Genomic DNA, 13,228 nt, shown 5'->3' with positions numbered 1-13,228 from the left:
TTGTTTTAGCGTTGTGTAGACAATCTGGATTGACATGACCAGTGAAATGTGTAAAATCTCCTGTGGGGCGGAGTTTGGGGATAAAATTTTCGCTAACCATACCCTTTGCTCCAGAAGCTATGAAAGGCAAGGTACAAAATGCTTCCATACCTCACCCTTACCTTGGTAGCAACAAATACACGTTTTGTGAGAGTTTGACAGAACAAGGTTTACCACCTAGTCGCGACTCTTGTCATCTCCCTGCGGAGATTTTTTGGCAGTGGGATGTTGTTGACTTTAGGGTGAGAAAGGGCTTCTGTGGCAACCGGACGGCAGGTGAAGTTGGTTTTGGTGGTGACGAGGGGACGATTACGCCCAGGTTAGGCTTCAGCATTCATACAGTCAGAGTGAAGTTTTCCTGCTCGGGAGGTTTTCTGACCCAGGTCCCTAATCCTGCTTCCTGTAGACCCTTCAACCACTGCAGCTTCACAGTCTGGTAGGTGCCGGCCGCCTGCTTCGCTTCACAGTACAGCGGCATACCGCTCGCCCCACGGACCACCAGCTACAGAGAGAGGAAACCAAAGACAGAATGAAGGAAAGAAGGATGGGACAGACAGAAGAGATGGTGAGAGTGCAAAACAAAACGAATGAGCCGGCACAAACGTGGCATTTGAGCAGCTGTGTAATCTCTCCATTTAAATTTCACAAGCAATTGAACATTCTCCGTGCTTTTGTGCGTTTCTTTGTCGCACACTCACACACACACGAAAAAACAGTGAGAGCAAAAAGGGGCGCGGTGAACGGAGAAAAGAAAAGTTTCTTTGGAGATTAGCGTGTGTGCTCTTGCGTCCCTGACTGCGAGCGCTGAGCGTTTGCCATGGGAGGCCGCTCAAGTGCTTTTCAAGATGATTACCATTTCCACAGTCATTAGACTTTAACTGCCAGCATTTGGTACAGCAGCCGGCATCTCTCCCATACATTTACATGATGAGGGCCCAATTCTGCCCGACACTTTTTTTCTGTCTCATAACAAATGGGAGCTGTCTGTTGTGGTTAATAAAAACAGAATTATTCATCCTCAACTAGTTCTTTATATTGACCTGAGAAAACACCACCAGATCTAGGCTTTGAGCTGAGAGGTTATAGGTTTCATTCGAGACCTCTGATCTCAAACTGCTTGTATTAAGTAAGAAGTGAATTCTAAAGATGTGTATAAATGTGTTTGCAGGGTTTCTCACGGGATTTCTGGTGTCCCTGAACATTGTATTGCCTCGGGAAACTGTGTTCCTGACCAGAGCCCTTAGAATTGTCCAAAACTTTCCCCTGACGATTGGAAATCATTTCTGGTGACTAGGGCTGTCAAACGATTAATTGCGATTAATCGCATACAAACTAATATATGTGGGTGTACCTTGTGTAATTATTATGTATATATAAATACAATCACATTTTTGTATATATTTGAGAAATATTTCAAAAGTGTATGTTAGGGCTGTAACGATATGCGATATGAAACCGAAATCGTGATACGCAGGTCCACGAACCTGTATCGCGATGTGAGAAGGCAGAATCGCGACACACCCCTTCCAACTCCCAGAGTTATCCTTCCTGTCCAGATCCAATGCTACCACATTTTTAAATTACTATAAGTATTAGGGGTGTAACGATTTATCATAGATGTCGTGTCTCAATCAGCTCTCTAGTTCAGTAAGTGTTTCGGGCACACATTTAATCTTGCAAGCAGGTTTAAACGTTTCTCATGTCAGTCTCTTGCTTGGTCGCGTGAGAAAAGTCGTGGCTTTCTTTCACCGCAGTGCACAGTAACAGCTGTGCTCACAGAAAAGCAAAAGACGCTTGCGATGCTTTGCTTTAAGAAGTTCTATGGGGCCGTTCACATATTGCGTCTTTTCCGCGTGCAAGTCAGTTATTATTTTCAAATGTAGCCGCACGGCAGGCGCGCTCATAATGGGATCGACGCGCATGCAATTCTCAACTTCTCAGAATGCCGCATGCGCACCGCAGGTCATGTGACAAGAATCAACCGATCAGCTATGGCCTTTCCGTAACAAAACATCAAAAGCTCAGCCGAACAGCTGATCATAGCTGTACATGGTGGTTTTTATATCTTATCTCCATCAATATATCTCGTAGTAAAACTAATGCAAGGGCTAGAAATCATTTATCCTGTGCAGAAACATCCTGATCCTCTTGGAAAGCTCAGTTCATGGTTGCATAGCAACGACCGACGCCACGGGAGCGCAAGCGCTTTGGAAAGAAGGAGAAGCGGTGCGGCCGCGCCTTCCACGCGTTTTTAGACGCGATATGTGAACGGCCCCTTTTCATAATTCTAAGTTCATGTTAAATTTAACATTTTTTTTTCAGTGACAGACAGCCCTATTCAACTGTTAATTTGAATACAGAAGGTTTTTATTAAAATTTTATATTTATTTATTTTATTGAAATGTGATCTTGTATGTACAAGGAAAATTATTGAAATTTGTTAATGTTTTTTTAATAAATCTTGTTTGAATTTCAGTTTCATTTTGTTCAAAATATCGTGATACGTATCGTATCGTGAACTCAGTATCGAGATACGTACCGTATCGTGACCTGAGCGTATCGTTACACCCCTAGTGTATGTATTTATTTATAGTTTTATATAATTTATATTATATATAAATACAAATATTTTGTACATAAATAACATCTTAAATATATACATTAATTTGTGCATATTAATTACACAGTACTCACACATATATTATGCAAACTCAAACTTTTATTTTGTATGCGATTAATCGTGATTAATCGTTTGACAGCCCTACTGGTGACCATTGGACACGAGTCAAAGTTGTTACGAGCAGCGACATGATGCGGCAAGTAATAATGGAAGTAAAGAAACCAACAGCACAGTGACTTCTGATTTATCGTTTTGAGTGTGAAGCCGTTTTTTCCACCGTCAGGCCAAACAGTTCTCATTGCTTAAAGGGTTAGTTCACACAAAAAATGAAAATTCTGTCATTAATTACTCTCCCTCATGACGTTCCACACCGTAAAGACCTTCGTTCATCTTTGAAACAGATATTTTTGATGAAATCCAAGTTTTGTTTTTTCATCCCCCATAGAAAGCAATGAAATTACCATCATTCAAGGTCCAGAAAGGTATTAAAGACATTGTTAAAATAGTTGATATGACTACAGTGGTTCAACCTCGTGCTGCTCACGTGAACAGACATCGGCCGATGAGTCGCCGTTCTGATGTAGAACCTGGAAGTGCTGCAACGAAAATAGCGTAGGACAGGAGTCTCAAACTCAAATTGCCTGGGGGCCATTGCTGTGATTGACACCTCATAGGAGGGCCATTTTAACATTCAAGTATAAGAAAGCGCAAAATTTCAGAACATTTACTTTGCATTTTTTCTCATTTACTTCAAATTTCATTACTAAAATATTTTTGTCATACTTAACAAAAAATATAAACAGCAGTGTCTCTATCATTGTTACTTACAATATTAGTTATTAACAGTTCAAATATTTTTCCCTTACTTTATTTTAACTTAAATAACATCAAAACAACACAACACTTTACTGAACAAATGCCATCCCTGAATTCATTTGTACACTGTTATATTTCTGTCCACATTTGCCCAAAATGCCGTTTGAGCATCAGTAACATTTATTGGTAGCATCGGGCACATTTCGGTGGTTTAAATCGACGCTCGCGACTTGCGCAAGTGCTTTTACTGAAATTTAGGCAAGCGCGATTTCCTCACCATCGCGGTGAGCACAGTTCATGGTTGCATATCAACGGCAGACGCCACGGGAGAGAAAGCACTTTGAAATAAGGAGAAAGCGGCACAGCTGCGCTTTCCACGCATTTTTAGACGCAATATTTGAACGGCCCTTCAGAATGGTGACTTTTTCGTTGCAAGAAAGAGACCACTGGCGTAGGAGAATGACAGGGGAGAGACTAATTTGTTGAATAAAGTTATTTTTGTTTTGTTTCTACGCACAAATAATATTCTTATCGCTTCATAACATTAAGGTTGAACCACTGCAGTCACGTCGAATATTTTAATAATGTCTTTAATACCTTTCTGGACCTTGAATGTGGTAATTTCATTGCTTTCTATGGAAGATTAAAAACCTCTCGGATTTCATCAAAAATATCTTTATTAGTGTTCTGAAGATTAACAAAGGACTTATGGGTTTGGATAATTGATTTTTGGGTGAACTAACCCTTTAACCGTTCCATTCCATGCCGATCCGGCCCAGTCGGTACGGATATAGTTTCATGGTTTCACGGAGCTCTTTGGAATGTAATACAAATGTGTCAGTTGTTGCCTTGGTAAAGCAAGATTGTATAGACAATATGAGATGTAAATAGTGACTGCGTTATGGAGGATGTTATGGCATTATGGTAGGCTAACCGTGCTGAGCCGTGCTGGTAGAATGCTGTAGTGAATTTGCCACTCAGGATTGGTTACTGTCTGTTGCCTGGCTGTCAGTTTCTCTGTAGCTGGCCAAGCGCAATATTTGAGCGAAGTAAACGCAACCATTGTTGGTCAACAGTGCTGAGAATTCCCAGCCAAGAGTGGATTGTAATCGTGCCATGGCGAACCAAGCTCAAGTGGAGATATAACCGGAACCATTCTTTACCATTCGGCCTGATGGTGGAAAAGTGGCTACAGTCACCATGAAATCAAAATTGACAATTGTTGTTTTTGATACAGTATTGCAGTGTTATAAATTATTTATCTGTGCACGTCATTATTTTTGAAGTGAATATTAACTTCCCCTTCCCCTCCCAATGACATCTCTTCTCTGATGAGTGTGTACCGGCACGAGGGCAGGATAATTATCCCTCTCCTACAGCAACCTGTCACTCACATGAGATCACAGCAATTAACAAATGACAACGATGTAATCAATTCCCGGTGGACAAAATCAAGTCCTGCTCCTCGGTCAAGAAGCCGGTTCACTCAGACATGCATCACAATAGGGACTACTGCAACTTCTCTTTTATTCCAAATTTAAGGCTATGTTCATAATGAAATACTAGCATACTGCATATTGAGCATCAGATTTTTTACTATACAGTTATCGTGGCCAAAAGAATTCGAGATAACGATATATTGCAATATCCATAGAAATCTTTATATCTATAGATCTATCTATGAAAAAACAAATAATGCTCTGTCAAATAAAAATAAATAAAATAAATATATTATATATATATATATATATTATATATATATATATATATATATATATATATATATATATATATATATATATATATATATTATATTATTTTATAGCATTATATACAGTGATAAAGGCTATGTCGATTGGCATTGCATTATAAATATACATTATCCCTATGGAAATACCCCAAATGGCTTTAAGATCACAGATAAACCATAACACTGTCGCAATAGTGTGTTAATTATCTTTATGTTTATTCAGTCAAAATGTCTCTATCTGCGTTTTATTCAGCTACAGCGATCGTTGGATGTCTTTGTCCATATTAGGGATTTCCTGATATTTATTACTCATGAGTCTCACTTGTGGACTTTCTGCTCGAGGGCGCCCTCGGATGTCGAGTATGAATGAAACAAATTAAATGCAAGAGTTTAACGCTCCGTAATGCTCACATCGTCCTATTTTGGGTTAAAATAGGAAAAAAAAATACTGCTCTCTAAAGATATTTGAAGTAAACATACTTTAATCTATAAGTTTTTATCTGAATGAGCACACTTTTGGACTAAAAGCCCAGAGGGATGTTAACAGTTAACAGGTTAAAGGTGCCATCGAACGTTTTTTTTTTTTTTTTTTTTACAATATGTAATATAAGTCTAAGTTGTCTCCTGAATGTGTCTGTGAAGTTTCAGCTCAAAATACCCCATAGATTTTTCAAAAAAAATTTTTTTAACTGCCTATAAATGCGTTTAAATGTGACGATTCAGGCTGCGGCCCCTTTAAATCTCGCGCTCTCCGCCCCCTCCCGAGCTCTCGACTGCATAAACAAAGTTCACACAGCTAATATAACCCTCAAAATGGATCTTTACAAAGTGTTCGTCATGCATGCTGCATGCATACATTGGATTATGTGAGTATTGTATTTATTTGGATGTTTACATTTGATTCTGAATGAATTTGAGGCTATGTTCCGTGGCTAATGGCTAATGCTACACTGTTGGAGAGATTTATAAAGAATGAAGTTGTGTTTATGAATTATACAGACTGCAAGTGTTTAATAATGAAAATAGCGACAGTCTTGTCTCCGTGAATACAGTAAGAAACTATGGTAACTTTAACCACATTTAACAGTACATTAGCAACATGCTACTATGTTTACAAATATCACTAAAAATATCATGTTATCATGGATCATGTCAGTTATCGCTCCATCTGCTATTTTTCGCTATTGTTCTTGCTTGCTTACCTAGTCTGATGATTCAGCTGTGCACAGATCCAGACATTAATACTGGCTGCCCTTGTCTAATGCCTTGAACATGAGCTGGCATATGCAATATTGGGGGCGTACATATTAATGAGCCTGACTGTTACTTAACAGTCGGTGTTATGTTGAGATTCGCCTGTTCTTCGGAGGTTGTTTAAACAAATGAGATTTTTTAATCAAGGGCACCTTTAAGGACTACAACAAATGGCTAGTAGGGACTACAACAAGTTACTTTCTGGGTTAGTGACATCACTAACCCTAAAATTTACATAAACCTGCCCCCGAGAACATGCAACAAAGGGGGCGAGTAAGGCTGAACACCGTTACTGACAATCCTCATTTTGGCTGTGTGAGATTCTCCAGCTTTGTTGTTGTTGAGCAACCGAAGCACAAGCTCAGCTAAGCGGAGCAGCAGCTCATTTGCATTTAAAGGGACACACACAAAAACTTCACAAACACATTCTGGGGACACCAGAGACTTATATTACATCTTGTAAAAGGGGCTTTATATGTCCCCTTTAAAAATCTGGTATATTGCAACACCCCAACTGTGTAGTAAGAAAATGATTAATGTTCATAAATGCTGAACGTTTTGACTAGAGTATGGTACATTGTGGTAACATCATTTGGCTAGTGGCATTCAGTTAGTATCTTGGAAATTTGGTTATTTCTTCAGTTATAGTTCTGCTATAGTGCCCCTAGTGGCAACAAAAAGAATGCAATGCCTATGTGTGTCCTGTTATGAATTTTGACACATAAAATCTAGTTTGTGTATGTTCATTCATTTCAGGTCATTTCAAAATTTAAGAGTTGAATAAAAAGACACTTTCTATTCAAAGGTGAGCTCACCTTACGATAGAGTCTGATCCAACGTGCAAAAAGCGCATGCTTGCAAAGTCTGGACGGAGCTCCAGAGTCCCTCCTCTTTCCAGTAGACGCGTTGAGCACCTCCAGCTGGGCGTCGCCTGCCGTCCAATTGACACTGTAACACACAGACTTTCCTTGCTGCCTGCAGTCACTGTTGCTCAGGCCTGTGAATGCAAGAAAAGAGAGGGAGACTTAGTGAGAGAAAGAAAGAGCACTCGAGGGAGGTTCTATTTAGCATGTGATTGCTGAAGTGTTTCATTAGCAGGCGAGCATGTCTGTGTGTCGTCTGTGCTATCTTTGAGGTAAACACTGGTTCCAGGCACAAAGGATCTCTCGGGCTCCTCAATCATTGCCGCATCGCTACACCAATTAGCATGGCATTCTTTCTTTCTTAAAGTGGAGAGTATGATAGCATGCCCATGAGCTGTGCTGCTGACTTCTGAATTGCTTTACATGAGACACAATGGCGTAACATGTTTTAACAGGGTAGCATGTTTGCTAAACTGTGGAGAGCATTGATAAAAGAGAGAATTTTGACATGGAAGACAGCTGTGCTAATGTTAACTGCAAAGTTGAAATTAATATTCACAAACCCAAACATAAAACTTGGTGTTTATGTTTAGCAAAACACACTAGCAGAGGACTCATTTTTAAGTAGCCTTAAAGGGATAATTCACCCAGAAATGTAACTTTTGTCATCTTTTACAAACCTGTGTGACTTACTTTCTGTTGTGAAACTCATAAAGAAATACAGCATTGCCGAAATGTGCTATTTTTTGATAACGGGGCCTGCGACTGCTGACCTCTGAAATGGACCATATGACTTGTGCGCTATATTCAAAGTCATCTGAAGCCATATGGTAACTTTGTGTGAGGAAAAGGACAAATTTTAGGCATTATTTGCTTGTCCTAAAAACAGCAATTGTGGGCATTGGGCCTCTTTTTGTTTTCCACAGTAGAAAGAAAGTCATATATCATTTTCATTTTTGGATGAACTATTCCTTTAATCCTCCTGCAAGTCTCAGATTCTCTATCCAGGGCCTCAAACAGGTGTAATAAATTGTCTACTATAATAATGTGCATATCCTTTTATGCCGTAACACAGCATCCTTATTGGAACCTCGCTCACTCTTTCACGGTGTCATTTCACACTCTTCAATTCGTTTATCCATATATGTCTATAATAGAGCACTTAATTTGTATTTTACCTCGAGCAGGCTTCATCATTTACTGTCAGTCACAATGTTGTCGTCTATCCATCATGCAGAGTATTTTACACAAGATGCTGCTAAATGTGATCGCTGTATTTGACATAAAGCTACTCTTAAGTGCCACTTTGTATCTTCTAAAAATGATGTGCTAGCTAAAGTGTATGACCTGTATTTGAAGGACATCCTCACTAATCCTCATTTTCTCATTTTTGCTAACAGTGTAGGTTTGAGTAAATCATGCAAGAGTTTCACAGTTACCAACTAGACACAGCAACTTCACCACTACAGCATGAATTTGAGTTTCCAGTCTGGTCCATTTGCTAGTCTAGTCTGGTTTTATGCTAGTTAGTTCTTGTTTGGTGCTGGTCAAGCAGGTCAGCCAGACAATTTTTAGCTTGTTAAGTGGTTGACAAAGTCTTAAGCTAGTTATGTTACTTGGTTAAGCTAGTGTGCTCAGTAAGTTTTGTTCAATATTTTGATAGCTCTTCTTCATCCCAGTAGTTTTGGACTTTATACTGACACCTACTGGTCTGGATGCATTAAATTTGTTTTCTAACTGCTCTCTCTTCACAAAGCAGTTTGTCTTTTGTTCCTTTTCTTTTTCATATGTATACATCATGGATTGTCTATTATGTGACACAGCTGGTCATTTGATCGCAACATGGTGTCCATGAGGATACAACCTCCTCCATGTAGAATAAAACAGTTTTCTTGGAAGACTAATACTGCATGTCAAGAGTTTTCATCTCATGTATGTGTATATCATTTTTATATTTCTTAACCTTTAAGCACCTTCATATTCTGCACATTTATTATACATACAGTACATTATTTGTACATTATGCTGTTGTTTGGAGCTTAAATCTAACATTTACATAATAAAATGCAACCTGCATTTAGTAAAACAAATTTTAATGACCTCCTCTGTGCATAAGTATGTCTAAATAATGAGTCAATAATAAACAAATAATGAGTCACAGGAAAAGTTTGAAGGAAATACTAGTCATTATTATTTTCCCTCAAGCTGTCTTCATTTACTCTCACTAATGATTTTGTCTATCCTTCATGCAGAGGATTTTACACAAGAATGCTGCTAAAACACTACGGGCCAGATTTACTAACAGTTTGCTCCAGCAAAAACCCTCTTTTCATGTTACAAACCTACTGTCAGGATTTACAATGAAAAATTAGAGCTGAAAAGGCATGGACAGTTATTTTTGTGGCTGACTTAATTGCATATGTAGTACTTTCCCTTTTATTAAGGCATCTTTACACAGAAAAAGCGGCACAGAAACCAATTCTGAAGTGGCATAGAATCACAAAAATGTACATTTACACAGAACGTTTAATGCTGTTCTGAAGCGGCATAAATGCATTTACACAGGAAATAAAATTGCGGGAAACATATACCTTTTAAAATAACTACAATTTTAAAATTAGTTTTAACAAAAACAAATGCTATAAAATTAAATAACAAATATAAAAAAGAAATATAACAAATAACATAAAACACAAAATAAATAAAAACACGACATTTTAAATGTAACGGCATTAGATTAAGTCTCTCAGCAATAGTACAGTACACATTGCTGTCTCTTACAGTTCCGTCAATTTGCCGGTTAATTTCTTCCTCTGCTCTTATTAAAAGAAGCTCTTTTACTTCTTTGTTGGACCAGTTGTTTCCCCTATTGGTAGGCATTTTTTAAATTAACGTTAGCTTAAACAAATGGAGCTGGCTGTAGGCTATATGTTTTTGCCTCGAACTGACAGGCGTCCTTTGGGTTGTCATGACAACGACGCTGCTTAAAACGGCACTGTTTCGCGTTTCATTTACACTGAATCAAAACAGCGTCGCGTCGCCTTTGATACTAGGGGCTGAGGTGGGTCAGACCCGGCGTATTTTAGGTCTTCTTTAACACGGCATTGCGTCTTTACACTGAATTCTGACCAGGTACAGACCCGCTTCAGAACAGCCATAAATCGGCTGTGTAAAGATGCCTTTAGATGCAAAATTTATGGGATGAGAGTATTTAAATGAATCATGCAAGGTGATTTACTAAGGTTTGTGCTAGTCAATTTACTGGTATTTGCACCAAAAAAAAAGAAAAAAAAAAACAGACGCTAATTTGCCCTGCTCTTGGTAGATTGCATTGCTCATTATGGAAATGGTCCGGCTGTGTCTGTGTTCTTTAATTTGCGTGTCATCAGTAGATCACGCGCAGAACTTTCCACTCCCATCAACACTTTTTTAGAATTGTGCGCTCACGCTAATTTGCCCTGTTTATTAACTCTGGCCCAAAATGTGAAGTTGTATTGGACATACAGTTATTGTTGATATACTATATATATGCTTTGCTAAAGCATCTGAGCCTTTGGTGCAGGTATGAGCCTCACATTAGCTTCCTGACTGAAGGGGTCATTTGCTTTTTCTTATGATAAGAGATCTCGGCCGCTTCTTGGGAACTCTGCACCCTTTATGATGGCGATACCTAAAATAACCAGTCCATTTTCCCCAACAAGAGAGCCCAGACAAAGGAAGAGAAGCTCATCAATGGTGGTGAAAAGGGCCGTGCCGGAGACATGCGGCCCACTGGGCGTGAGAGGAAGAGTGAATGGATCTCTCTTCTCTTCAATGGCAGTGATAAGGTGTTTGATGAGATTGATTTGTAGGATGGGTAGATCCAATAGAACAGTCCGTCTGCCATACTGAGGCTCAAGAGAGCAGTTTAACAAAGTGATGGAGCGAGACAGAGTGTCCTCCATGCGCTTAAGGTCACATCTGCTGGAGCATTGGCAAGGGCTGAGGTTTAACAGTGCATTCAAGCTATACATTTTATTAATATGTGTGTTCCCTTAGAATTAAATCCATAACCTTGGGGTTGCAAGTGTAAAGCCCAAAGTATACTTTGGTCATCCTCATTTTACGAGGTGAATTAAGACAGAAGTGTCCACTAGGTGGCAATACAGTGATGTACTGTGCAGTAGCTGTAGAAGAGTGTGGGAAGAGATACAAAACATGCTGAAACAGAAGAAGAAAAACACTACAATGGACAGAGAAATTGATGAGTGTTTGTACAAGGAGATCAGAAAGGATCTAATTTTTACAATACACCACAGCGGAGTTGGTTACTGGAACTGCTCATTGGAGCATTGTATCCATTCTTCTGGTTTTGCTAACAGAAAAATGGTGTCGGGACATAGGATGACAAAATTGACCTCTTGCTCTTAGCCTTGTAATGCACCTCCGTTTTAAAAATAATACGACTCACTTGTTTCTGTATATTTTCAACGTGCTGTAATCACCTATTTGACTAAACGCATCTTAAAATGAGCGTCCGCAAGGATCTAGCCATTAGTTTTGATTGCATTACGATGGTACCAGAAGTAGCTATACATTGCTTCACTTACTGGATATAGGAAGTGTGATAATAGCCTATTCATGTTTGAAAGAGTACAAAGATGGAGAGATTCATGTAGAGAAATAAGCAAGAGTATGTTCTAAACTTGGAGCGCAATGGCGGATCCGCTACTAATTCTATACTTCCGAGCAAATGTCCTGTAAATGACACGACTGCTGCTTTCTGAAATCTGGTATCAAAGTATAAAAAAGCAATTGTACTGCACATTTGTCAAACTCGCCCATCCGTGCACCGCTCATCTACGGTTGACTATACCTTGAAAGCTGTGTGGACACAAGATGGTCATACCTGGGGCTTAGCTTACTTGCACCACTTCGAGCAGGATTCAAACCAGAGTCAACCGGCATGGGAGCTAGACGTGCTAACAAGTCATGAGAGCGAATCTTGAGGTCATAGGAGAGAGGTTTACAAACACAGCTTACTACTTGGCCTCCATTACTCTCATCCCCTCTTCATTATCCTAGGAAGCCCGCCTCCCGTGCCTCACGTCCTGATATTGCTGAGTTAGATGCGTTCCTGGGTCAACATATTTTGTTGATCCTGGAACAACATTCTAGTCTGAAAATTTAGTCTTAACCCTATCCCTATTCCCTACCCATAAGTTATCCCAAAAATCAGAGGGAAATGATAGATGAATAACACTGATATAGAAGCACCAATTCATGATTTTAAGCCTAAACTTGACATAATCTGTAAACTTATTCCTCAAATCTGATTGATTGATTAGAATGTTGTTCCAGGATAAAAAAAAAAAATGTTGACCCAGGAACATGTTGAACTCAGCAATATCAGGTTATGCTCCCGTGCCAGTTGAAGCTGGTTCGAATCCTGCTCAGAGGGGTGCAGTTACACTAGCACCCTCATACAGGGACCTACATTTCAGCAGGAACCTTCATATTTTGTAATGCCAACTGACCAAACAAACAGTCGTTAAACATATTATTATTCAGAGTCTGTTTAACATTTAGTCAATAAAGAAAAGGGAAATACCGCTGAGTAAAGGCTGGTTACGGTGGTAGCAGGTGGGCAGAGGGCCGACTCTCTCCAGTCTGTGGTTTATCATCCTAGAGAAGTGACCCGTGTGTCTCAGGCTGCCCACCGTCAGGCTGTACAGATATACCGGCTCCACAAAATGACTGAGCAGCGCCCCCTGCAGGCCAAGCACATTCCACCTGTAGAGAGTGCAAAGGGGTTAGGAAAGGTGTAGTATTTTCCCAGACTTTTGACTGTGGACATTAAGTGTAGTTGAGCATGTTCCTGCCATGAATCGCCCACTTTAACAGCTG

At 39.5% G+C, this 13,228-nt stretch overlaps 1 protein-coding gene across 1 annotated transcript in view; it reads right to left on the bottom strand.

Annotated features, from left to right (window-relative positions):
* Positions 1–373: 373 nt before the first annotated feature.
* adarb2 (adenosine deaminase RNA specific B2 (inactive)) overlaps positions 374–13,228 on the bottom strand; it is a 228,009-nt gene continuing 215,154 nt past the window's right edge. Inside the window, exons 8-10 of the mRNA XM_067377710.1 lie at positions 12,933–13,114; positions 7,272–7,476; positions 374–521 (exon numbers count right to left, since the gene is read on the bottom strand). Of these exons, the coding sequence (XP_067233811.1) occupies positions 374–521; positions 7,272–7,476; positions 12,933–13,114 (535 nt within the window). The remainder of the gene's footprint in view (positions 522–7,271; positions 7,477–12,932; positions 13,115–13,228) is intronic.

The sequence above is a fragment of the Chanodichthys erythropterus genome, chromosome 23 (genome assembly GCF_024489055.1).
Source record: "Chanodichthys erythropterus isolate Z2021 chromosome 23, ASM2448905v1, whole genome shotgun sequence".
In the NCBI taxonomy this organism is placed as follows: domain Eukaryota; kingdom Metazoa; phylum Chordata; class Actinopteri; order Cypriniformes; family Xenocyprididae; genus Chanodichthys; species Chanodichthys erythropterus.
This window is presented reverse-complemented; position numbering and strand designations above follow the sequence as displayed.